The sequence below is a fragment of the Spea bombifrons genome, chromosome 9 (genome assembly GCF_027358695.1).
Source record: "Spea bombifrons isolate aSpeBom1 chromosome 9, aSpeBom1.2.pri, whole genome shotgun sequence".
Classification (NCBI taxonomy): domain Eukaryota; kingdom Metazoa; phylum Chordata; class Amphibia; order Anura; family Pelobatidae; genus Spea; species Spea bombifrons.
The window spans coordinates 17,113,204-17,139,467 of NC_071095.1; the positions used below are offsets into that span (position 1 = coordinate 17,113,204).

The 26,264-nt window shown below is 55.4% G+C and overlaps 3 protein-coding genes across 5 annotated transcripts; all 3 read left to right on the forward strand.

Annotated features, from left to right (window-relative positions):
• Positions 1 to 104: 104 nt before the first annotated feature.
• Positions 105 to 10,844, forward strand: ZNF687 (zinc finger protein 687). 2 transcript variants are annotated; one of them, XM_053474773.1, is made up of 9 exons: positions 105 to 128; positions 3,449 to 5,700; positions 5,846 to 6,024; positions 6,265 to 6,441; positions 6,545 to 6,722; positions 6,856 to 7,167; positions 9,081 to 9,193; positions 9,723 to 9,861; positions 10,300 to 10,844. In XM_053474773.1, the coding sequence occupies exons 2-9, from the start codon at positions 3,469 to 3,471 to the stop codon at positions 10,738 to 10,740; spliced, it is 3,771 nt and encodes a 1,256-aa protein (XP_053330748.1). In that variant the 5' UTR covers positions 105 to 128; positions 3,449 to 3,468; the 3' UTR covers positions 10,741 to 10,844. The 2 variants fall into 2 exon arrangements, with proteins under 2 accessions (XP_053330748.1, XP_053330747.1); XM_053474772.1 differs by lacking the exon at positions 105 to 128 and adding an exon at positions 140 to 385.
• Positions 10,845 to 19,506: 8,662 nt separating this feature from the next.
• Positions 19,507 to 21,322, forward strand: CKS1B (CDC28 protein kinase regulatory subunit 1B). The gene is made up of 3 exons (XM_053474792.1): positions 19,507 to 19,621; positions 20,713 to 20,840; positions 20,977 to 21,322. Exons 1-3 carry the CDS (start codon positions 19,557 to 19,559, stop codon positions 21,021 to 21,023), a joined length of 240 nt encoding a protein of 79 aa, XP_053330767.1. The 5' UTR covers positions 19,507 to 19,556; the 3' UTR covers positions 21,024 to 21,322.
• A 556-nt stretch (positions 21,323 to 21,878) lies between these two features.
• Positions 21,879 to 25,974, forward strand: FLAD1 (flavin adenine dinucleotide synthetase 1). Of its 2 annotated transcripts, none has more exons than XR_008355476.1 (9): positions 21,879 to 21,950; positions 22,197 to 22,386; positions 22,580 to 23,339; positions 23,448 to 23,595; positions 23,675 to 23,773; positions 24,057 to 24,246; positions 24,365 to 24,438; positions 24,690 to 24,938; positions 24,971 to 24,987. XR_008355476.1 is itself a non-coding variant. In XM_053474781.1 (9 exons), the coding sequence occupies exons 2-9, from the start codon at positions 22,213 to 22,215 to the stop codon at positions 25,494 to 25,496; spliced, it is 1,611 nt and encodes a 536-aa protein (XP_053330756.1). In that variant the 5' UTR covers positions 21,879 to 21,950; positions 22,197 to 22,212; the 3' UTR covers positions 25,497 to 25,974. The 2 variants fall into 2 exon arrangements, 1 of the variants encoding a protein (XP_053330756.1); XM_053474781.1 differs by lacking the exon at positions 24,971 to 24,987 and adding an exon at positions 25,463 to 25,974 and having other exon boundaries at positions 24,690 to 24,821.
• The last annotated feature ends 290 nt before the right edge of the window (positions 25,975 to 26,264 follow it).

Below are 26,264 nucleotides of genomic sequence, written 5' to 3' on the forward strand. Positions count from 1 at the left end.
AAACGTTCAGCCAATAGAATTGCGCACAATGAACCAGGCCCGTCATCCTGTTAACTGATGCAATTTCCTTAGCGCGCCCAATACAATGGGCGGGACTCGGTCCGATTGACGTGGAAAGAGCAAATGAGGTAAGCAAAAGAAAACGCGAGAGGCGTACCGTTCTACGAGTGATGGGAGAGGCAGCCAATTGATGGTCGGTGCCGCCCGGGGCGATCTCGGGAGGCAGGGGTTGCAGACTGGGGTCAGAGGAAGCCAAAGAGTTATCCCGCGGGTGACCGCGAATGGGTTTGCGAGATCGCGAGTTTAACGACAGACCAACTGACTGAGTGAGCAGTGCAGGAAACCCCCGGAAACCTGACCGACTTACCGGAAACGGCCGCCTGAGGTAAACCTATAGCTGGAAGTTTCAAGTGGGCAGGCCTCGTAGTGGGAGTAGCCCAGTTGAGGAGAATAGGAGAGATGGAAGGACCGCGGGGGCGGGGACATAGTAAGGTGTGTGTGTGGGGGGGTGGAGTGCAAGGATATAGCGGGGAGACTTGGGGTTCTTAGGGGAGGGGGTCTGCATAAGAAGGGGACATTGTAAAGGATGTGGTTACCTCAGGTGCAGGGGGGGTTAGGGGAAACCCTGAGGGAGGGGTTATAATACGAGGGTGACATGTTAAAGATAGGGTTACAGGGACAAATATAGTGGCATATTATGGCCTGGGGGCAGCAGCCCCCTTTCTACAAATGGGGGTGTGTGTGATTATCCTGTCAGACAATTATGCCCTCTTTGCTACTCCTGTCCCGCTTCTCGGGGCCTAGGTAGGGCCTCCCCAGCTGCCTATTAATGTTATGGCGGCAGCTCAGCCACCGTAGGTCCGTGTGTTACATCCGCTGTGTGCCTTTTAATGATGGCAGCCGGGGGGGGCACTGCAGCCCCAAAGGTAAATATGCAGCTGGGAGGTTACCTACAAAATGTAGGGGGCGAAGGAAGTGTAGGGTGTCCCCCAACCCTTTGGGGGCAGGGTTATGGTGAAGGGAACCTAAAGGGGGCGGGGCTTTAGCTTTGTTAATTACTGTGTATATGCCTGTATTAGGCTGCGTAGCGCTCTATTAGCGCCGCAAGCACTGTTTGGGGGTCAGTCGTTTGTGCCGGTGAGGGGATGGCTGAGGTTAGTTAGTTGTGAGGTCCCCCCATCGGTGCACGGTGAGGGGGCCCTGTCTCCGGCTTTAGGATCCTGCTCTCTCCTCTTCGTTCTATCTGAAGAAAAGACCTCCGAGGTCCTGAAAGCCTTATTAATATGCCAGCTGCCATTTATTTTTTGGAGCTCTAGGGCTGGACCCTATTTCTAGACTAAGAGACTGTAAGGGTGGTGAGTGCCGCACCCCCCGCAGGAACATAAATGGCTGCCCGCCTGCGTGTGTGCGTGGGGGGCCGCTGCCACAAGGAAAGCTGTTCTCCTGTCCGATGAAATGTATTCATGCCATCTCTCCTGTAGTGGAATAACCTCCCCTGCCTGGGAGCTGATGCTTAGTATCCGTTTCACAGGCAGGGGCTTATCCTTCTGATATGTTAGTGTGTGAGGAGCTGCCTGGGCCCTGTGGGGCCCCATCTGTTGCTGGATTAGTGTGGACTATCATGCCTTTTGATGTAGGGCAGGAACATTGGCGTCGCCTGTCTGTCTTTTGGGGGGGGGGGTTGTTGCCTCTTAAAGCTTGTAATTGCCCCCTGACAGTGGGAATGTACTGCCCCTCCCTCCAGATAACCCTCCTCCCTTACAATGCATTTGCTAATGAGCTGTTTTGTGTAAATAAAGAGTGGACTTGATGGGCAGGTCTGTACCACTTTAGTCTGGGGGGGGGGGCTGAGCTCAGCATAATAATAGATATGACTTTAGAGAGAGTCCCCAGAGCTTGCAATCTATTATACTTCACTTAGACCATAGAGCAGTCGTGTTCACCAGATGGTAACAGTAATGGTTATTCTCTCTCGTTTGCTTTCTTCACACACAAGCTGTTCTAGCCGTCTGCTCACTTCCTGCCTCCAGCAGCTGCGGAGTTAAAGCTGCACTCCAAGCCTGGCTTCCCAGCATGCACTGCAGGATCAGAATGTTTTTCTGTGGCTGCTCTGACCCTGTGATGTCACGGTCACATGACACTGGCTGCTGTTTAACCAGGCCCTCTCTTTTGGCTTCTTTGCATGAAACCTGAGCAGTTCCTGGTACAGGTTGGCGTTGTGGAGGCCTAGTAAGGCCTACTGATCAGGCTGCAGCCCCGGCAGGGCCTACTGATCAGGCTGCAGCCCCGGCAAGTGGCTACTGACTGAACAGACTGCCTCCCTGCAGCCCCAGCAAGCGGCTAGCTCCGCAGACTTCCTTCCCGGGCCGGAAGGGCATCCTGAGCATCTCAGAAGACACATGGAGTAGCCTGGAGACATCTCCGTGTATTAACCCTCGCCTGCCCAGGCACTCCCTCTCGCTGGGGCTTTAACGCTTGGCTGATCTCTTGCAGCTTTTTGCATTCCTTGACGCTGCCGAACACCGCATACCCACCTTATCGGCTGCTGCCCGCTGAGTCTGGGGATTGCTGCGGGGGCCCCGCTCTGATAGCTAACAAGCAGCCGAGGGCCCGGTGCGTTTTCTTCTCAAGCTGCGGAGGTTTATGAACGCTTTGAACAAGAGCAGAGGTAACTAACGCATTGCAGCACCTGGCGCTGAAAGGGTGCTGTGATGCTGAGCGCAGTGTGTGATGTTGGACGTGGCCCTGCGTGCAGCCGGGTAACAGACTTTCCTCCGGGGAAGAATGCGTCTGATACCGTGGGCAGTCACAGAGCGGCTGTGCTTAACGTGTACGTTTCCGCCCTAGGAGACCCCACATGCCCCCCTCTGCTGGTTAGATAAGCGGCGCTTCTCTGAATCTGGTTTAGTGCCAAAGTATGATGCCCCCTCCCCCAAGCAGGCACTCACGGCTAGCAGCTTTTGTGCCTTCCTTACCACCCCGGCGCGACAGATGTTTGGGTCTGCAGGACGAGGCAAAATGTGTAGATCCTGTTGCACAGGGGGAGGGGGTCGGCGTCACTTCTGTCTCATGCGCTCTGGAGCGAGCTACATGGCCGTGTCTCTCGAAATTGATATAAAGGGAGCCGGGTTGAAGGAGAATCTTGCCTTTGCCGCCAGGCGGTCACGCTCTCCACGTGGCGTGGTGGAAGGGTTAATGGGACATTGTTGTGCTGTGAGTGTAGGGCAGTAAGGAGCGAGGCCGCTGGATTCAGACCGCGGAGGGTTTTTTATTATTATTCCTGTTAGTGGATCGGGGTATCGTTTCTTTAATTACCGGGGGCCTCGAGGTTAAGTTCTGGTAACGAGACGTTTCTGATCGTTTACATGGGGGCTTGGCCAATAACCGTATAGATTTATACGCGTTACCAGGTTATGTGACCTGTGTTCTTCTGTGTCTTCTCCCCTAGGCGCTGTTGTGTTGGTCACCATGGGCGATATGAAAACCCCTGACTTCGATGATCTCTTGGCTGCTTTTGACATACCTGACATGGATGCGAACGAGGCCATCCACTCCGGGCCCGAGGACGATGACGACGACAACGAACAAGCCAAGCCGCAAGTGGGAGATACGGCGAGCGCCGAGCACGGGCTCCCCCATGCAGACATCACGGCTGTCAGCGTCATAGTCAAGAACACCGTATGTCCGGAGCAAGTGGACCCGCTGGACGTTATTCACAGCAAGGAACTCCCAGGCCTGGGTGCTCGGCTCCTGCACAATGGATTCAGTGGCCCAGATGTCATTAGATCCTCCATACAACGGCCTGTGGAATCTGCCCCTGCGGCTTCCAGCGTAGGGGAGAGCTGGGCGCACAGGGGGAAAGGAGTGAAGCCCATAGACCTTTTTACGGACTTTGCTTCGGTGGAAAATCCCATTGATAGTCACGCTTCAGACCTGATCGACAGATCCCGTGATCTTAAGCCAAAGGAGAGGCCGGTGTTTGAGTCACCTGACCCTGGACTGTGTCGCTCTCCTGTTGAACCCGCAGCAGAAGGCACCCACAATCTCATTAGGAGCAGTCCCCAAACCTTTTCTGTCGGCAAGGTCACTGCAGAGAATGCTTCTCTAGGGCTGTGCCTGGGACCCCCCACCATCAAGGAGGAGCCCAATGATCAGACAATGGGGGGCTCATGTCTTCAAATGGGGCTGGAGCCAAAGGCCTCTCCGTTGGAGCACCTAAAGTCTGTCACCGTTCACTACCCTAAGGCTGACTCTCCCATTCCGCCCTGGACAGGAGCAGGTCCGAAACTTGAGAGCGGCGCAACCGATGCCATTGAAAAGAGGAGTCCTCCGAGGTACTCGGAGGATGACTTCCTCAAGGGTCCTGTAGACCCTGAGCCAGCTGAGGACCTCCCAGATGCCCCACCAGAACTGAAAAGCAGTCCTCCAATATCTATGGCAGCTTTAAAGGAGGAGCCGTGTTGGAGCCCGAAAAGTTTGTCCAGCGACGGCGAGGATGAAGACGGCATCAGCTCCCCTTCTTCAAGCTCGTCAAGGCCACTCAAAGTCCGCATCAAGACCGTGAAGACGCAGTCAGGGAGCATCACGCGAACGGTCACCAGGGTCTCCTCGGATTCAGATACCGCCGCGTCAATGCAGGTAACGGAAGCATCGTCTCAGGAGCCGGTGTCTGAATCCCCCCAGGAGAAAGTCACAGACGCAAAGGAAGACGTCGCGCAGGCACCTTCACGGGACAAATATGACGTTTCCAGCCCAACCAGGGCGGAAGCATCTCAAGTGGTGAAAGTGCAGCTTGGTAACGGGGTGAAACTGAAGGGCTCCGTTCTGCCCATCTCCACCATTCAGAACGCCAGCAGTGTAATGCTGATGGCGGCCAGCGTGGCCCAGCAGAAAGCGGTCGTCATGCCTTCCAAGGCCAGCAAGGTTGTGACCAAGAACATTATTCACTTGGTGCAGCAGCCGCTGGCCAACGCTTCCCCTCTGAGTAATTTCAGTGTGGGCAACCAGGTGTCGCCCTGCTCTTCCATCACAACCACAGCCAGCCCGCAGCGCAATGCCACCGTCGTGATGGTGCAGTCCCAGAAGGCATCTCCTGCGGTCGCCGGCACGGTCATCTCCAGGACGCAATCCAGTCTCGTGGAAACCTTTAACAAAATCCTGAACAGCAAGAATCTGCTGCCGACGTACAAGCCGAACCTCAGCCCCCCGGCAGAGTCCAGTCTCAGCCTCCCGGTGTTTGGCTTCCGCTGCCTGGAGTGTGGCGACTCTTTTGCTCTGGAGAAGAGCTTGGCCAGACACTATGACCGGAGGAGCATGAGGATAGAGGTGACCTGTAACCACTGTACCAAGCGCCTGGTGTTTTTCAACAAATGCAGCTTGCTTCTTCATGCGCGGAAGCACAAGGATAACGGCCTGGTAATGCAATGCTCGCATCTGGTCATGAGGCCCATCGCCCTGGAGCAGATGATCGGACAGCCTGACGTTACACCTCTGGTTTCGGTCACCGTCGTGACCCCAGGCAAAGCTGCCACCCCAAGCCCCTCGCAAGATGCAGCAAGCGGGGACGTCGTGCCGGGCGGCTCTGACCAGTCCATCTACTCCACGTTTAGGTGTTTGGAGTGCAAGGAGCAGTGTAAGAACAAGGCAGGGCTGGCCGTGCACTTCCAGCAGCCGGGGTCGGGCGCCGCGTCAGGCAGCACGGTGAGTGGAGTCTTCTGCCAACGCGTTCTGTCCGTGTTCTTTCCGTGTGCGTGTGTGCTAGCTGCTCTTGTACCGGCAGAGCATGCTACGGAAATCTAGATGTTGCGCCACAAAACCTTGGCGTGATTGTTGCCGTGTTTTGCAGGTTTGCTCTCTCTGCCCCATGATCATGCCCAACCGCTGCAGCTTTGAAGCTCACCAGCGAATGCACAAGCTGAGCCCGCCTCACGTGTGCCCCGAGTGCGGCGGCAACTTCCGCATCGAAAACTTCCAGACTCACCTGAAAGACACCTGTCTGCACTTTTCCCGCAGGATCGGATACAAGTATGGCCTGCGCATGTTTCTGTTGGATACGTTGGCGTTCTGGGTTTGCTTTCGCTTCTTCTTCTTATTATTATTATTATTATTATTCTTTTGGGGAGGTCTGAGATGGCGTGTTTGGAGCTGAAGGCGAAGTCTGTTATACGAGCTCTCTGCACACACAATATTGCGGTAGTGAAGGATAAGCGGCGGCGTGCGGGTGCGGGGCTATGCTGCGGCCTAAACATGCGACTCTCCTTCCAGGTGCCAGAGCTGCGCGGTGGTTTTTGGTGGGGTGAATTCCATCAAGTCTCACATCCAGACATCCCACTGCGAGGTCTTTCACAAGTGCCCCATCTGTCCCATGGCATTTAAATCGGCGCCCAGCGCGCATGCCCACATATATACCCAGCACCCAGGATTCAGCAGCCAGCAGGCCAAGTAAGTGTCACGCTTTGAGTGTAAGCGGAGTGACCCCGACCTGAGCGTTTGTGGGATGCGAAGACGTCGTTCACCGTTATTTCCCGATTTATCTTTTCATCAGGATGATTTATAAATGTGCGATGTGCGACACGGTCTTCACCCACAAGCCTCTTCTCTGCTCCCACCTGGACCACTCGCATTTCGACCAGCAGTTGGGCAATCAGAGGGTCAGCGTGTTTAAGTGCCCGGAGTGTCCGCTTTTGTTCGCCCAGAAACGGACCATGTTGGAACATCTGAAGGTAACGTTTTTGGATGTAGTGCCTGATGTGGTGGCTCTGCATGTGTTCCCTGCTGGGGTCTCGCACTGTATTCAGACTTTGACGCCCCCATTTTGTTTTTGGCCGTGTGTGGAGCTCACTTTCTCTATTGCAGACCACCCATAACAGCCATGTGAAGGAGGACCCTCCTCAGACCCCGGAGCCCCTCACACCTAAACCAGAACCCATGGAGATCCCTGTGACCAAGCAGCCAGAGCCTGAGTTAGAACCGGAGCAGGAGGCTGAGGAGTCGTCGTCGTCTGACCCACCGAGCTCTCCTGAGGTGCGTAAGAAAGGAAAGCCGAAAGAGGCCCGAAAGCCCGAGGGGCCGCGGCAAAGGAGCAACTGCTGGACCTGTGGGATCTGCCACTCGTGGTTCCCTGAGAGGGACGAGTACGTTGTTCATATGAAAAAGGAGCATGGGAAGGTGAGTGAGGCAAAGGGACACAGTGTGTGTGATGGGGGTTCTGGGGTTAATACCGTATATGCTGAAGGGCACTGCGAATATAACCGTGTGTAAGCATAGGCTGCGTGCGCTCCTTGGTTGATGCTTGGATGGAGTGGGGCAGCAGGATGCGTGTTCCACCTGGGTTATGTCTGTGAGGAGCGGGGCAGCAGGGTGTGTGTTCCACCTGGGTTATGTCTGTGAGGAGCGGGGCAGTAGGGTGCGCCCCCCCGGGTTATGTCTGTGAGGAGCGGGGCAGTAGGGTGCGCCCCCCCGGGTTATGTCTGTGAGGAGCGGGCCAGTAGGGTGCGCCCCCCCGGGTTATGTCTGTGAGGAGCGGGGCAGTAGGGTGCGCCCCCCCGGGTTATGTCTGTGAGGAGCGGGGCAGTAGGGTGTGTCTTCCCCCTGGGTTATGTCTGTGTGGAGCGGGGCAGTAGGGTGCGCCCCCCCGGGTTATGTCTGTGTGGAGCGGGGCAGTAGGGTGCGCCCCCCCGGGTTATGTCTGTGAGGAGGGGGGCAGTAGGGTGGGCTCCCCGGGTTATGTCTGTGAGGAGCGGGGCAGTAGGGTGCGTGCGCTCCCCGGGTTATGTCTGTGAGGAGCGGGGCAGTAGGGTGCGTGCGCTCCCCGGGTTATGTCTGTGAGGAGCGGGGCAGTAGGGTGCGCCCCCCCGGGTTATGTCTGTGTGGAGCGGGGCAGTAGGGTGCGCTCCCCGGGTTATGTCTGTGAGGAGCGGGGCAGTAGGGTGCGCTCCCCGGGTTATGTCTGTGAGGAGCGGGGCAGTAGGGTGGGCTCCCTGGGTTATGTCTGAGGAGCGGGGCAGTAGGGTGCGCTCCCCGGGTTATGTCTGTGAGGAGCGGGGCAGTAGGGTGCGCCCCCCCGGGTTATGTCTATGAGGAGCGGGGCAGTAGGGTGCGCTCCCCGGGTTATGTCTGTGAGGAGCGGGGCAGTAGGGTGCGCTCCCCGGGTTATGTCTGTGAGGAGCGGGGCAGTAGGGTGCGTGTTCCCCCTGGGTTATGTCTGTGAGGAGCGGGGCAGTAGGGTGCGTGCGCTCCCCGGGTTATGTCTGTGAGGAGCGGGGCAGTAGGGTGCGTGCGCTCCCCGGGATATGTCTGTGAGGAGCGGGGCAGTAGGGTGCGTGTTCCCCCTGGGTTATGTCTGTGAGGAGCGGGGCAGTAGGGTGCGTGTTCCCCCTGGGTTATGTCTGTGAGGAGCGGGGCGGTAGGGTGCGCTCCCCGGGTTATGTCTGTGAGGAGCGGGGCAGTAGGGTGCGCTCCCCGGGTTATGTCTGTGAGGAGCGGGGCAGTAGGGTGCGTGTTCCCCCTGGGTTATGTCTGTGTGGAGCGGGGCAGTAGGGTGCGCTCCCCGGGTTATGTCTGTGAGGAGCGGGGCAGTAGGGTGCGCTCCCCGGGTTATGTCTGTGAGGAGCGGGGCAGTAGGGTGCGCTCGCCGGGTTATGTCTGTGAGGAGCGGGGCAGTAGGGTGCGCTCCCCAGGTTATGTCTGTGAGGAGCGGGGCAGTAGGGTGCGTGTTCCCCCTGGGTTATGTCTGTGAGGAGCGGGGCAGTAGGGTGCGTGTTCCCCCTGGGTTATGTCTGTGAGGAGCGGGGCAGTAGGGTGCGTGTTCCCCCTGGGTTATGTCTGTGTGGAGCGGGGCAGTAGGGTGCGCTCCCCGGGTTATGTCTGTGAGGAGCGGGGCAGTAGGGTGCGTGCGCTCCCCGGGTTATGTCTGTGTGGAGCGGGGCAGTAGGGTGCGTGTTCCCCCTGGGTTATGTCTGTGAGGAGCGGGGCAGTAGGGTGCGCTCCCCGGGTTATGTCTGTGTGGAGCGGGGCAGTAGGGTGCGTGGGGGAGAGCGCTCCCTGCTGTTTTGTGTCTCTGACTGTCTCTCTCTTTTCAGTCGGTGAAGAAGTTTCCGTGCCGTCTCTGTGAACGCTCCTTTTGCTCGGCTCCCAGTCTGCGGAGGCACGTTCGTGTGAATCACGAGGGCATTAAGCGGGTTTATCCGTGCCGGTTAGTAACTCGTGGCCAGAATGTCTGCATGCGCTGCCTTAATGGGTTCCCGGTAGCTGTGAATCTATAATGCCTCTTACCCCATAGTTACGGACGTGCTGTACCTAGAGCGGGGGCCGCGCTGTACCTAGAGCGGGGGCCGCGCTGTACCTAGAGCGGGGGCCGCGCTGTACCTAGAGCGGGGGCCGCGCTGTACCTAGAGCGGGGGCCGCGCTGTACCTAGAGCGGGGGCCGCGCTGTACCTAGAGCGGGGGCCGCGCTGTACCTAGAGGGGGGGGCCGCGCTGTACCTAGAGGGGGGGCCGCGCTGTACCTAGAGGGGGGGCCGCGCTGTACCTAGAGGGGGGGCCGCGCTGTACCTAGAGGGGGGGCCGCGCTGTACCTAGAGGGGGGCCGCGCGTTCCTGGCTACGGCCTGGCTAGGCTATCGTGCTTTCGAAAAAACTCGTAGCTGAGTTGCGGTGAAATTGATGTCCTCGGTGGAAGCGCAGCCCCTCTCTGATAATCTGACCCACCCCCTCTGGTTGGCAGGTACTGTACGGAGGGGAAGCGGACTTTTAGTAGTCGCCTCATCTTGGAGAAGCACATCCAGGTCAGACACGGGATCAAGGTCACGGACCAGGCTCGGAGTCAGGAGGTTTTAGTGTCTCGGAACGGAACAAAGTCTCAGGTACGAGCTGACAATGTGTGCATTGAGTGTACGCTGAGTGGGGTCTGTGCGCTGGCCGCATCCGGATAAACCGCGTTGGTGTCAGCGCTGAGCGGCCATTGTGTGAGTATATGAATGAATGAGTGAGTGAGTGAACGAAGAAGCGCACAGATTGGGTCTTTTCGGTGTCGAGGCGCAAATAACACAACTTCCAGCTCTGGTCCCATTTAAAGTGTGACGGTTGGATCGCTCTGATTGGATCGCTCTGATTGGATCGCTCTGATTGGATCGCTCTCATTGGATCGCTCTGATTGGATCGCTCTGATTGGATCGCTCTGGGGCAGCTGGTTACTCGCAGGGCTCGTAAGACAGCCGAGGGATTTCACTTCCGTATCTGCTGTTCGTGGGGGGCCCTCCAGTTCAAAAAGTGTTTATGCTTTTCTTGTGTCTCTTCCCAAGGCTTCATCTAAGAAACGGAAACTGTCTTCAGATGATTCCGGCAGCGACGAGCCCAAAAAGCCCAAGCCGGCTCCGCAGAAACACAAGCGATCTTTCCAGTGCCGCGCCTGCGGGTACAAGACTGGCAGCCTGGCAGACTTCCGGCAGCACATCCCGCAGCACTGCACCGACGAGAGCTCCCATCAGTGCAAAGAGTGCGGCGTCTGCTTCACCTCGCAGGGCTCTCTGAACCGCCACCGCTTCATGACCCACAAAATGAAAGGCGTCGCGGAGGAGGAGAACCCGGGACCCCCGTCCAAGGCGGACGAGTCCTCGGAGGGCAAGCTCACTTGTCGGGTGTGCAACAAGAGCTTCGACAGCCAGCTCAACCTGAACACTCATTTCCGCACGCACGGCATGGCCTTCATCAAGCAGCGGCAGACTGTCGGCACCGACAGCTGAGGGGCTCCCCGCGATACCCGTCTGTGCCCCGCGTACAGGCGTGTGGAAGTTCACGGCTCCTCCGCCGGGGGTTGGAAGGTGAAGGCCAGGTGACTCTGGCTGAGGGTCCACGGGATTTGGACGTCTTACTGCTCAGCCGGGATACGGCCCTCCAAGATCATCGCTGCAGAGTAGAGGCGCTGCCTTTTCCACCACAGTAGCCAAAGCCCCGAGGTGCCTTACCACCGGTATCACCGTAACCACCGGTATCACCGTAACCACCGGTATCACCGTAACCACCGGTATCACCGTAACCACCGGTATCACCGTTACTACCTTCTACAAACTCTCCTGCCGCCGGCTCGCCCTTTCCAGTTCCTGTCGCCAGGAGGATTTTTCCGTAGCCAGCCTCTCAATTTGTGGATTTCCTTAAGACATGAGGAAGCGGCGATGGCCCCGGCTGCGTGTTACGTGAGGACGCGGCGATGGCCCCGGCTGCGTGTTACGTGAGGACGCGGCGATGGCCCCGGCTCCGTGTTGCGTGAGGAAGCGGCGATGGCCCCGGCTCCGTGTTGCGTGAGGAAGCGGCGATGGCCCCGGCTGCGTGTTACGTGAGGACGCGGCGATGGCCCCGGCTCCGTGTTACGTGAGGACGCGGCGATGGCCCCGGCTCCGTGTTACGTGAGGACGCGGCGATGGCCCCGGCTGCGTGTTACGTGAGGAGCTCCCGTTACTGGAAGCCGGCAGCCTTGGGTAGATATTGTGACTCCAGCCCGAGGTCACTGTATGAGTTTCACTGGAGGGACGGGGATTGTTGCTGTAACGTTACCACTAAACCCATCCTTTGGACGAATCTTATAAATATATGTAAAGTACGTTTATTATAAATATATATTTTTCTGCACAAGATTTTTAGCGAGACAGACCGGGGTCACTCGTTTTAATTATTAGTTTTTGTTCTCTTTTCTATCGCAAACAAAGCAGAAAAAGCTGTGAAATTGTTGGATACAAACGGGGCCGCCTGCCGCTGCGGGGGCCGCCTGTCGCGTGCCGGATTTACTAAATACAAATCTTTCCTCATAAAACACTCTGCGGCATGAAAGGCTGACCTCGTGTTCTTTCACCCTGCAGACAGGCTGGAGCTGACCCTGTAACATGTGTAGTTAAATGAGTGAGTCGGACACTGTAACATGTATAGTTAAATCAGTGAGCTGACCCCTGTATAATGTTTAGTTAAATTGGCAAGCTGAGCCCCTGTATCATGTATAGTTAAATCAGGGGCCTTTGGAGAACTCTTGCTGTTTTATCCATGCATTATACAGGACCGGCTCAGGCCTCCCTGCAGGGAAATAACCCGTATTGGCCCTTGGTCCTGCGCGGTGAAGTCAGGGAGTAGGACGGTTTCTTAAACCTAAATCTATCTGTGATAAGGGTGCAGTTCCACTGTCTCAGAAACCTTGGCAAGTCTGTGTTTCCATAGCAACGGCCCATAACTATAATTCTGCCCGAAGTTTGTGAATGAGACGAAGTATGGTTTCTGCGGTAACGGGTCGGACCCCCGGGGCTGGGGGCCACGATGTATGATGGGCTGCGACAGCCAGTGTTTAATACAGTATATCGGTGTAAAGTATCACACTGGGACGGCTCCTTTACGGCTGTTTGGCAAACATCACAGCCGAGGCAGGTGCATGCTGGGAAAAGGGAACCCAAGCAGTGTTGTTTTATACAGAGGTAAGGAGTGCTGGGTATATGCAGTGTACATCTAGTACGTGGTGACACATACAGGGCCCGGGGCTGCAGGGCCCGTCCCGTGGGTAGGTAAGGTGTACCCGCTGCACTGCTCCTCCTGGGTGCGCGGGGGCCGTTTGCGGACAGCGTGCGCTCCTTTTTGTACATAGTCGCTTGGCGTTGTGTGCGGTTTGCATTTTTTTTTGTGTTTTTGTGATTTTATTTCTGGAGCTCCTCTCAGCCAATCACGTGTAAAGAAAATAAAGTGCTCCGGCTCTTGCTTTGGCTTTCCTTGCACAGATGCACGCTCGTGTCCCCTCCGGGTCCACGCGCGACGGGGACTGCCCCTCCGGGTCCACGCGCGACGGGGACTGCCCCTCCGGGTCCACGCGCGACGGGGACTGCCCCTCCGGGTCCACGCGCGACGGGGACTGCCCCTCCGGGTCCACGCGCGACGGGGACTGCCCCTCCGGGTCCACGCGCGACGGGGACTGCCCCTCCGGGTCCACGCGCGACGGGGACTGTCCCTCCGGGTACACGTGCGAAAGTTACCAGAGGAGCGTTAAACTATACAGTATACAGGGCTGCCTCAGTGATGTCTAAGAGTGCAAGCTCTGGCCTTAGTGAATAAACCCCATGCTATTCTTTTATCTCCAGAAATCTTTCATAATTCTGCACAGAGACGTGCAAGTAAAGGGAGGTGAGTGCCCTGTGTCGGTGGTGGTGGTGGGGGGGGGTGAGTGCCCTCTGCCGTGGCTGCTCGGAGGGGGGGGGTTGTGAGTGCCCTCTGCTGTTGCTGGTCGGGGGGGTGGTTGTGAGTGCCCTGTGCTGTGGCTGCTCAGGGGTTATGTCATCACTTGCATTTTAACCCTTTTAGTGTGGGGGTGCTGATTCACGTTCCATCCGCCACACACACACACACACACACACACACACACACACACACGTAAGGAGTGCTGCACCTACACACATCTCTCTCTTTATATATCTCTCTATAGGATTCCCAGGAGCCCCGCAGTTAATCGCTCTCTCCAGGTGTGTGGTGTTGTGTTGTGTTGTACAGTGTGTGTGTGTGGGAGGGTGTTGTGTTGTGTTGTACAGCGCCGTGGAAGCTGTGGGTGCCACAAACGGTTATAGTGATTCCCGAGCGGTAGCGCTTTGTGGGGGCCGTGAGACGCGTCCGTGGAGTGGATCGTTTGCTGGTTCAGCCGCCGTGATATCTGCCTCCCGCAGCGCCCGGCCAACTCAGGGCCCGAGGGCAGTTATTACTAATTGGTTTATGTAGCGCCATCATATTCTGCAGCGCTGTACACTTCCCGGTCCTGAAAACAACAGAGAGGGGGGTTCTTTCCCATTGCAGGTTTTACATTATACAGGGGCCGGCTTCCCACTTCAACTATACATCACACAGGGCCGGCTTCCCACTTCAACTATACATCACGCAGGGCCGGCTTCCCACTTCAACTATACATCACACAGGGCTGGCTTCCCACTTCAACTATACATCACGCAGGGCCGGCTTCCCACTTCAACTATACATCACACAGGGCCGGCTTCCCACTTCAACTATACATCACACAGGGCTGGCTTCCCACTTCAACTATACATCACACAGGGCCGGCTTCCCACTTCAACTATACATCGCACAGGGCTGGCTTCCCACTTCAACTATACATCGCACAGGGCTGGCTTCCCACTTCAACTATACATCGGGAAGACTTTTTTCCAATGCTGTCTTGTGTCCCAAGCCCCAGCTTGGCTGGCTGCCCAGTCCCATGTTCGCTGTGGGACACCCAGGGCATTTCCATGCTCTGATCCTGTTGCACGTTCTTGTGGCCAATTCACAAAGGGGTGGAGATTTTGCCTGTTTTTGTGTGTTTTTTTACAGAAATACTTTGTTACATTGAATGGTTTCTTCGGCGTTTGTTGCCGTCCCGATATCCTCATCTAGAAATTCTAAAGACTCCCTGATGGCTTGTTCGCTCCGTTAGTGAGCTTTTTACACAGTGAAGCCAAACCTTTTATTTCCACATAAAGAATGTTCACGTTTCTGTCTGGCATCAAATAAATCATTTATATCATATGGAACTGTATGTCGTGAAAATGCTGACCCCTGCTGGTCACTTGTGCGCATGACAGTCCCATTAACAATATTAAGTTGGAATTTGCTGTACTTTGGCGCCGTCGTGTGGACATACTGTGTAATTACATATCTGCTTTGATGGTGTGACGCTGTGATTTGACATCCTTTGGCGTCATCGTGTGGAGTGAGTGAAGGGCAGTGAGTGTGGCACGCTTAAGATGATGCTGAGTGCGTGTAACAAAATCAACAGGACAACATGAGGGAGCAGAGTTGTGTGAGTGACATCACAATGTTGCAGGTGAGTGTGAGTGAAATATTCTTAATATTTTATGTTGTTTCCTAGCAAATCGAAATGTTTTGGTGAATCAAATTCTTTTAAAGCGTTTTTTCAGCTGGACACCGGCAAGAACAGCTGCTAAATACCACACTATTTCCATTATCTGAATTTTGAGGGATTTCATCCCGTTTTGGGATATATAGCACGACGGCTTATGAGTTGGTAGCTGATATCCTGAAACCACGGCAACGCCGAGCGCAGTATTTAGCAGAGAATTTAGTGCGGGAAGATTGCCAATATTTCCGTCTAGTAATAATATCCATATATTATGGAAATATCGCGTCTTTATTAATTGCCATTACTAGTAACATTAGAACGGACTAGTACATGCCATTTTTGGCTTCAGTATTGCTGAGTACACGTGGTGATGTCATTTTGATGAGTGGGACATGTTTCTGCTCTGTGATGTAATGCTTGTGCTGCATGTCGGTATGAGTTGGAGCCATAACCCTGCGAGTTCTAGCCGTTACCCGATGAATAATAGCCAGATAATGGGATCTTTTCATGTTGAGAAGGTAAATGCACGTTTTCACAATAAATTCTCTCTCCATTACCTTCCGCCGTGATGTAATTTATCGGCTGGATTTTGGGGGGATTTGAAAGAATTTCGGATCAGAGATAAAACATGGAATCACTCTTTGTGTTGTTGTGGCTGCGTTCCTATTAAGTGGAAATGCCCCACAATCTGCATACGTGATACAATATTAATCCCCCATTCATATCCCTAACAGTGTGATTCCTCTTGGTTGAAGAGCCGGTGTGTGGAGTTACTGCTTTCCCATAAAAATGTGTTTAGTGGATGTGATCTCATAAATACATTAAACGTACGCACAGCCGCTATAACACTCGCTAGAGTCACCCAGGATCAAACCAGCATCGCTACGCAGGGCGAGTCAGACAACTACCCATTAGGCCAAGAGAGAGCCGGCTGCTTTTCCTCCCCGTAGATATATGAGGCCGGGCAATGCGTATATGTGAGTCAGGAACAGGCATTAAATAACCGTGGGGACAAATGCCTGCCATCTATCTCGTGGCGTAGAGGTTAGGCGCCTAACCTTTGATCCGAAGGGTTCTGGGTTTGTTTCCCGAGTCAGTATATAGCACTGTAGGCGCTGTATGTGTGATTTAGGTTTTAGAGCTGCGGATGTGAGGATATCTATCACGGACGAGCTGGTTCAGGTTGCTGCTCTTGCGGCTCGGTGCTGGGTGCTTTGCCTGCCATGTAGTTGGTCCCTGGTTCTAATTTTTGTGAGTCCTGGCAAGTGGTTGTGGTGAGAATGTGTGAGTATGATCAGTGGAGTGTGAACGGTGTATGAGTATGATCAGTGGAGTGTGAACGGTGTATGAGTATGATCAGTGGAGTGTGAACGGTGTATGAGTATGATCAGTGGAGTGTGAACGGTGTATGAGTATGATCAGTGGAGTATGATCAGTGGAGTGTGAATGGTGTATGAGTATGATCAGTGGAGTGTGAACGGTGTATGAGTATGATCGGTGGAGTGTGAACGGTGTATGAGTATGATCAGTGGAGTGTGAACGGAGTATGAGTATGATCAGTGGAGTGTGAATGGTGTATGAGTATGATCAGTGGAGTATGATCAGTGGAGTGTGAACGGTGTGTGAGTGTGATCAATGGAGTTTGAACGGTGTATGAGTATGATCGGTGGAGTGTGAAAGGAGTGCGGGGTCAGGACGAATGGGACTTAGAACCAGGAGGCAGAGCACCTAGTTTTTTGTCCCCGATGTAAATATAATTAATGTAAAAATATAACATTCCAGTGTTTATTTAGTTTTATGCAGCAGGTAAGGTGTTTGCAGCAGGAATCAAACCCATGCCCCGCAGCACCGTAGGTATCTCACCTACCCGTTACACCAGCAGGCAGCTTGACTGTGTTCTGTCCCGCGTACATATTATGCCTGACCCCCTAAAACTATAACTATACAGACCACCTTCTTTTTTCAAAATAGTTTTTCAGCCTCCGGCTCCCGTGATGCTTTTTGAGCGGCTTTACTGGCGAGTTTTTTACTTCATCATCCTAGGCGTTGAGGAGGCGTTGAGGAAGCGCAGAGTAACGCGTACAGCACTGTGAGTACCTTACCTTCCAGCTATAGGTGGCAGAGAGAGAGAGACACCTAGAGGAGGCAAAGAGAGAGACACCTAGAGGAGGCAGAGAGAGAGACACCTAGAGGAGGCAGAGAGAGAGACACCTAGAGGAGGCAGAGAGAGAGACAGACACCTAGAGGAGGCAGAGAGAGAGACAGACACCTAGAGGAGGCAGAGAGACAGACACCTAGAGGAGGCAGAGAGAGAGACACCTAGAGGAGGCTTTACTGGCGAGTTTTTTACTTCATCATCCTAGGCGTTGAGGAAGCGCAGAGTAACGCGTACAGCACTGTGAGTACCTTACCTTCCAGCTATAGGTGGCAGAGAGAGAGAGACACCTAGAGGAGGCAGAGAGAGAGACACCTAGAGGAGGCAGAGAGAGAGACACCTAGAGGAGGCAGAGAGAGAGACACCTAGAGGAGGCAGAGAGAGAGACAGACACCTAGAGGAGGCAGAGAGAGAGACAGACACCTAGAGGAGGCAGAGAGAGAGACAGACACCTAGAGGAGGCAGAGAGACAGACACCTAGAGGAGGCAGAGAGACAGACACCTAGAGGAGGCAGAGAGAGAGACACCTAGAGGAGGCAGAGAGAGAGAGAGACACCTAGAGGAGGCAGAGAGAGAGAGAGACACCTAGAGGAGGCAGAGAGAGAGAGAGACACCTAGAGGAGGCAGAGAGAGAGACACCTAGAGGAGGCAGAGAGAGAGAGAGACACCTAGAGGAGGCAGAGAGAGAGAGACACCTAGAGGAGGCAGAGAGAGAGAGACACCTAGAGGAGGCAGAGAGAGAGAGAGACACCTAGAGGAGGCAGAGAGAGAGAGAGACACCTAGAGGAGGCAGAGAGAGAGAGAGAGACACCTAGAGGAGGCAGAGAGAGAGAGAGAGACACCTAGAGGAGGCTGAGAGAGAGAGACACCTAGAGGAGGCAGAGAGAGAGACACCTAGAGGAGGCTGAGAGAGAGAGACACCTAGAGGAGGCAGAGAGAGAGAGAGACACCTAGAGGAGGCAGAGAGAGAGAGAGAGAGACACCTAGAGGAGGCAGAGAGAGAGAGACACCTAGAGGAGGCAGAGAGAGAGAGAGAGACACCTAGAGGAGGCAGAGAGAGAGAGAGAGAGACACCTAGAGGAGGCAGAGAGAGAGAGACACCTAGAGGAGGCAGAGAGAGAGAGAGACACCTAGAGGAGGCAGAGAGAGAGAGAGAGACACCTAGAGGAGGCAGAGAGAGAGAGAGAGACACCTAGAGGAGGCAGAGAGAGAGAGACCTAGAGGAGGCAGAGAGAGAGAGACACCTAGAGGAGGCAGAGAGAGAGAGAGAGAGAGAGAGAGAGACACCTAGAGGAGAGAGAGAGAGAGACACCTAGAGGAGAGAGAGAGAGAGACACCTAGAGGAGGCCGAGAGAGAGAGACACCTAGAGGAGGCCGAGAGAGAGAGACCTAGAGGAGGCAGAGAGAGAGAGAGACACCTAGAGGAGGCAGAGAGAGAGAGACACCTAGAGGAGGCAGAGAGAGAGAGAGACACCTAGAGGAGGCAGAGAGAGAGAGAGACACCTAGAGGAGGCAGAGAGAGACACCTAGAGGAGAGAGAGAGAGACACCTAGAGGAGGCAGAGAGAGAGAGACCTAGAGGGGGCAGAGAGAGAGAGACCTAGAGGGGGCAGAGAGAGAGAGACCTAGAGGGGGCAGAGAGAGAGACACAGGGGGACAGCTATAGGAGGCAGAGAGTCACAGGGGAGTGCAGCTATAGGTGGCAGAGAGACACACGGGACAGCTATAGGTGGCAGAGAGACACATGGGACAGCTATAGGATGCAGAGAGACACAGGGGAGGAGAGCTATAGGTGGCAGAGAGACACACGGGACAGCTATAGGTGGCAGAGAGACACAGGGGGACAGCTATAGGTGGCAGAGAGACACACGGGACAGCTATAGGTGGCAGAGAGACACAGGGGAGGAGAGCTATAGGTGGCAGAGACACACATGGGACAGCTATAGGTGGCAGAGAGACACAGGGGAGGAGAGCTATAGGTGGCAGAGACACACATGGGACAGCTATAGGTGGCAGAGACACACATAGGACAGCTATAGGAGGCAGAGAGACACGGGGGGCAGCTATAGGTGGCAAAGAGACACAGGGGGACACCTGTATATGGCAGAGAGAGACAGGGGGACACCTGTATATGGCAGAGAGAGACAGGGGGGACAGCTATAGGTGGCAGAGACTTAGGTTCCCCCACAGTTGGCCGCTGACCGGCCGCCACCTTCCGCTTTTTGTACATCTTGTCATTCAGAGCCCGCACGCTGTTTGGGGGGAGAGGCGACAAGTCTCGCTCACGGTTCATGCTGCTACAGGAGCCGCTACAGGAGCCGCTACAGGAGCCGCCGCCGCCGCCGCCGCTTCTCCTCCGGGTACCCGTCAACAACCAGGACCGCAGCCGGAGCCGTCACGCACATCCTGTCACGTGATCGCCGCGTTGCCTACCGGGAGGTGTAGTCCTGCAGAGGAAACTGGGGCAGCAGAAGCAGGCAGGGCGCCTCTGTCAGGGGCGGCAGTACTATCAGGGAGAGTTCGCATCGTCGCCGCGCCATGTCCGCCGCATCGCGTCAGATTTACTATTCGGATAAATATGATGACGACACGTTCGAGTACCGGTGAGAGCGGTAACTTGTGCGGTGCAGGTCGTACCGTGTGCGCGCGGGTAAATTGGGGGTAGACTACGAAGTGAGGAGTGGTTGTCATGGAAACCGGCAGTGTGATATAAATGGGTAACCCTCCCAGGACAGCGGGGAAGCTGCAGCATTGGGGTCCACCGGAGGAAGCTGCCAATGAGTGGCCCCTGACATTATAAGTCGTTGTGTACCGGGTGTAGTACAGGGGTCTTGTTGCCCCTCAATGTGTTGGATGTACAGTGAACGTTAATGAACGACAGAGAGGACAGACTGACAGCTGTGACTGCAGGCAGCGAGGGTCTGGCTTTGGAGAGGGGGGCATGCTGGCAGCGAGGGTCTGGCTTTGGAGAGGGGGGCATGCTGGCAGCGAGGGTCGGACTTTGGGGGGGGCATGCTGTCAGCGAGGGTCGGGCTTTGGGGGGGCATGCTGGCAGCGAGGGTCGGGCTTTGGGGGGGCATGCTGGCAGCTAGGGTTTGACTTTGGGGGGGGCATGCTGGCAGCGAGGGTCTGGCTTTGGGGGGGCATGCTGGCTTTGAGGGGGGCATGCTGGCAGCGAGGGTCTTGCTTTGGGGGGGCGTGCTGGCAGCAAGGGTCTGGATTTGGGGAGGCACGCTGGCAGCAAGGGTCTGGCTTTGGGGGGGACACGCTGGCAGCGAGGGTCTGGCTTTGGGGGGGACACGCTGGCAGCGAGGGTCTTGCTTTGGGAGGGGGGCGTGCTGGCAGCAAGGGTCTGGATTTGGGGGGGCACGCTGGCAGCGAGGGTCTGGCTTTGGGGGGGACACGCTGGCAGCGAGGGTCTTGCTTTGGGAGGGGTGGCGTGCTGGCAGCTAGGGTCTTGCTTTGGGGGGGTGGCGTGCTGGCAGCGAGGGTCTGGAAGTGAGTGACAGTATAGGACAGACAATGAAAGAAGTAAAAGAGAGCGGGTTGGAGTCCGGGACAGAATGAAATTAGACAGAGGGCGGAATTAAACAGAGATAGACCGGGGGGGCTGTAACGGGCCAGTCTGTATTAAGTGTGGTGTTCGGGAAGCTTCGCTCCCCTGCCGTGGTATTAACTCCTTCTTGTCTTGCAGCCATGTCATGCTTCCCAAAGACGTCGCCAAGCTGGTCCCTAAAACACACCTCATGTCTGAGACGGAGTGGAGGAATCTCGGGGTTCAGCAGAGCCAGGGCTGGGTGCACTACATGATCCATGAACCCGGTGAGTTATATACCCCATGCGGAGACACGGGGAGGGGTATGTGGGCTCTCTGTATTTGGTACGGGGTTCAATCCCCAAGAAGGGTTCCGATGGCTGCGCTGGCAATCTGTGTTAATGAATGTCTTTCTGTCTCCAGAGCCCCACATCTTACTGTTCCGAAGGCCATTGCCCCAGAAGTCGTAGGCGCAGGCCTCCCCGCTGCTCCCGTTGGCTGCAAGCACCTTCTCGTAAAGCTTGTCTTCTCCGGATCCGTGCCGGCTGTCCGTATAACCGTCTCTTTTGGACTGAAGCGCGGGAAGGATACGATTGGCTGGAATGGATATTTATGGCGTGTGGATTGTGTGTGGGTGATATCGAGCGTGGATCGCTGCTGGTTATTGCCGGCCGGTGGCTGCTGATGCGTCCCGTCTGTCTCTATCTATGTTACCACGACGATGCAAGTGTTTTATTGCAACTCACTTGAATAAAGTGGTTTGGTTTTACATGGGCTCCGCTTTATTGAGATTTTCTTGCTGCAGGGGGCGCCGTCCTCCATGGGAATTCTATCGCTGTCGGACCTCTATTGCTAGGCAGCAGCTGATCTCCCCCCCCTCTCTGGACCAAGATCAGTGATCTTCAGTACCAGGCTCCCATTGTGAACGGTGTAATATAGCGCAGGTTCTATTACACCTAATGTTTATTTTTCAGTTTGAGCCGTAACACATTTTTTTTTGTTGTTGTTGTTCTGGGCATAAATAACAATATAAACCCCAATTCACTCAAGTTATTCCACTGATTCGAACAGCGCTATATACATAAATCCAATGTTCTAAGCACTAGAGTCCCTGACACATGAGTGATTTCTAATCTGCATAACGAGCGGCCATTTTTGGGAAGCCTTATAAACACGGAGATTGGTATTCGGACTCCAGCAAAATGGCGCGGACCGGGTTCCTGGAGCCCTCCTCAGTGTTTAGAACTGGCCGGCGTTACGTAAGCAGCTGCTGGCCAACCCTCGCTCCTGTTTAGTTGAGCAACGGCTGCTGCAGCCAATGGGATGCCAGAATGGTGATAGGTCGGGGCGGGAAACAGGAAAGTTCTTCAGTGTATCGCACAGCATCCCGGAAATCAGGTGAGGTGAATGTGGGGGTCACTCATGGGGTGTCCTGTGATTACTGGGGTCTCTCTAATACCCACACATTTCTGTATGTAGTGATAACGCCCCCCCTCCCCGGCCCGTGCGTGTAACCGCTTGCCCCGACAGTCCCCTCATGGCTGCCTAATGACGTGTGTGGCCAGCCAAGGCTTGCCGGGGACCCCCGGATGGAGTGATTTCCCTGATCACCCCCTTAGTGTTTATCTCACATTGTTGCTTTCGCCCCAGGGGCCCCTCATGTCCGCATGCAGTGGCCTGTGGTTAAGCAGAGCGGTGTCCAGGCTGACGAGGCTGCATGCGCACCTGGCCATGTCTGCTAACCAGATGTGCACAGAGTCGCCCGCGAGCAAACCGTCCGAAGAGGGAGCCGTGACCGCTGGAATCATCATCATAGGGGACGAGATCCTGAAGGTGAGCTGCGCTGCGGCACCAGCCGTCCATCGTCTGTCCGTCCATCCGTCCGTCTGTCCGTCCGTCTGTCCGTCCATCCGTCCGTCTGTCCGTCCATCCGTGTGTGGGAAGGGAGTCCTAATGGGTGGAATAAGACAAATGGCCCCCTCCCGTCGGGCAGCATCCCTACTGATTATTCTGTCTCTTGGTTTAGGGGCACACGCAGGACACAAACTCCTTCTTTATGTGCAAGAAGCTTCGTTCTATCGGGGTTAAGGTCAGCCGGATCTCCGTTATCCCCGATGACGTGGACGCCATCGCAGGGGAGATTGCCGCCTTCTCCCCCCGGTACACCTACGTGCTAACCTCTGGGGGCATCGGCCCCACGCATGACGATGTCACCTTCGAAGCCGTGGCGAAGGCGTTTGGGGAGGACGTGTTCCCGCACCCGGAGCTGGTTTCCCTGGTGCAGAAGTTCTTTGGGAAGTCCGATGCGTGGTGTCCCGAGATGAAGTTGGCGCGGATCCCCGTGTCCTCCAAGCTGAATTACGGCACCGATAAGCGGACGGGCGACTGCTTCAAATACCCGCTCATCAGCGTGCGCAATGTGTACGTCTTTCCGGGTATTCCCACGCTGATGGAGCGTGCGCTGGAGGGCCTGGACCATCTGTTTCGGAACGAGAACACCCGCTTTTACTGCCGGGAGATCTTTGTGAACGCAGACGAGATGTCTATCGCCGCTGTACTGGACGAAGCGAACGCCTGCTTCCGCAGACACGTCAGTCTGGGCTCGTACCCCGACTGGGGGAACAACTACTATCGCGTCCAGCTGACTCTGGACTCGGACTCCGAAGCACGGCTTGAAGAGGCCTACAACTTCCTGATCCAGCGGCTGCCGCCGGGAGTCGTGGTTCCCTACGTGAAGGACCCGGTGTCTCATGCCGCTGCCGAGGTGTATCAGCTGGCACAGTCAGGTACTGTCCCCCGAGAGCTAGGCTGTCACGGCTCTTTACTTCCCGTATGACTGGACCTTTCATAAACCTATAGCAGATGTTTCATTCTGACTCTCCCCTACCGCGCAGGTTCTCCTCTGGGTGTCAAGGTTGCCGCTGCATTGCAGACCGTGGAAGAAGCTCTGAATAAGTACAGCCTGGATAGGATCTGCATGGCGTTTAACGGCGGTAAAGATTGCACTGCGCTCCTGCACCTGTACCACGCTGCTGTACAGAGGTAAGACTCCCTCCATCTTGTCAGCAACGCGTGGGACAGGAGAGATGTCTGCAGACTCTCACTGTCTCTTCCTCCCCAGGAAGTACCCCGAGCGCAAGGAGAAGCTTCAAGCTCTCTACGTCCGCATTGTGTCTCCCTTCCCGGAGATGGAGCTCTTCATGCAGGATACCGCCAAACGGTAAGAAGGGGGGGTATGGTGGCAGTAAGATCACCCGCTGTGTATAACGGTATGACACGTGCCATGCTGCCAGGTGGGCCCTGAGAGGCAATACATGGTTGGTCTTCCCTCTTGGCCCTGGAGCTAACAGTCCTGAAGCTTCTGAATATCCGTATCTATATTGTTTTCCTCCGGGACCCGGTTCCGGTTCTCTTCACGTGTGCGTGGCTCTGACTTCATGTCTTCTGGGAGTCGCGTCATACTTTTAGACGTGTGCCCTGACTCTTCTCGCCTTTAATTCCAGGTACAATCTTCATATCTACACTATCCAAGGTGACATCAAACAGGCCCTCATGGATCTGAAGGCTGAACAGCCGCAGCTGGAAGCCATACTAATGGGGACCCGTCGCACAGACCCTTACTCCGCAACGCTTACGCCCATGTGTTTGACAGACCCCGACTGGCCAAAATACATGAGGGTCAACCCACTGCTTGTAAGTATGACTTCTGGATGTCTTCTGCCAGGACTGACCCTTCTCACCACTCTGCAGCGCCCTCTGACCCCACAGGTGTGTGTGGCTAAAAGCTGAGGCTCTCACGTTTGTTTTTCAGGACTGGTCGTATCGGAATATCTGGGATTTCCTCAGAACCCTCTTCATTCCTTACTGCATCCTGTATGACAAAGGGTGAGGACCTCACTGTCCGTCTCATTGTCCGGATTCATCGCCTCCTCACTCTTCTCTGTCTCATGTTCCTCTGCTCCATCTTTCCACCTCGTTGCCCCTCATGTTTGGAATATGTCCCTTACCGGGCGTATCTTGGTCTTTTCGCGTGATTTGTTTATTCTTTGTTGCTTTTCAGTAGACGGGTTCACTTAGTTCCCTTTTCCTGTGTGTTGTGACTGTTTGCCTGATCCTGGTCTCTTTGCCCCCTGCAGTTACACATCTTTGGGCAGCATGGAGAACACTACCAAGAACCCCTCTCTGAGGTTCACCACGGTGGCAGGGGTCGAGAGCTTCCATCCGGCGTACATGCTGGAGAACGAGGAGGATGAGCGCACCTCGCGCAAGTAATGTATCATGGCTCCCTGTGCTGGGTGCTCGCACACATGCCTCCTCTGCAGCCCTTTTCAGTGCCGTGTGGGGTGCGTGTGCTGCCGTGTGGGGTGCGTGTGCTGCCGTGTGGGGTGCGTGTGCTGCCGTGTGGGTGGGTGTAGAGTGCGTGATGTCACATGTACTACAGTGAAATTCTCACAATGCACATGGCGTCTGTGTGACGATAATTTCATGGTAGTGGAGGGGCAGACCTTGGAAAAACATATAAGAATGAACTCTCAGGGCCCATAGGCATCCGCCCATCACCCTCAGCCGGGCATAGCTGGATTTCATTAGTCTGCTTCCTGCATATCTTTCCACACAGATCCGTTTGAACTACGTGTAGCGTGTCCTGACATCTCGCTGCACAGATGGCTTGTTTGAAAGCTCTTGCGTCTTTACTGCTTGCCCCTGCGGTTGTCTGCTCTGTTGTCACGTTGGCCTCCCCGTCCCGCTTGCCTGTTGGCCTCCCCGTCCCGCTTGCCTGTTGGCCTCCCCGTCCCGCTTGCCTGTTGGCCTCCCCGTCCCGCTTGCCTGTTGGCCTCCCCGTCCCGCTTGCCTGTTGGCCTCCCGCTTGTTCCCTTTCCCCTCTTACATTTTGCCATATTTCTGCTAGTCTGCAGGTCGCCTCGGGCTGCGATTCGGACTAGAAGATGCCCTCCGAGATACGCACAAGACCTCATGGGGACCAGTGCCTTTGGGGGTCCATGGGAGGAGGGGGTCACTTTATTTACTGTGTGTTGAGTGCCTTTTCCAGCAGAAATCAGCTGGTTTTGTGTTTAACCCATTGTGTACACATCTGTCTTGTGGAAAGATTATAGTCGCGCGCCGTCCAGGTACTCGGCACTGAGCCCCACGGCAGGGACATCTCCGCTGTCAGCAGCTTCGCGGCACCCGGTGTCAGCAAATCCCAAACACAGGCTGCCAGTCGGCTGACGCAGCGCACGCGCGGGGGGCGCCTGCCTCTCCCGCTGCCCCCTGTTTAGCTGGAAATACCTCATTTACAGACTGCCTTGCTGATGTTAACTCTTTGAGTGACGATGCATTTGTCTAGTAATTGCTGCTTCTTCAGGTTAAGGCAGAGATGTATCCGGAATGTTAGTCGTTCACCCAGATAATGTGGTGTGAAGACCACCAGACGTGGCATTGCCCCCTCCGGCTGCTCTGGGGAGGGGGCAGGGAAGGCACGTGTGTCCCGTGTGATGGTCACACGATGACGGCAGCTTCCAGTTCTTTTCCAGGACAATGACCCAGATGTTCTGCTCTGTTGTGCGGCTGGGCCCCGGCTCATATATTGTGTCCCTGGTGCGGCTGCACGGCATAATGATTCCACTGAAACGACGGCAGTTCCTGGTGCCCGCAGTGTGCCACGCGCAGCCACAGAACCCCATGCTGCCCCTGTCACCCTTCTCCCTGGG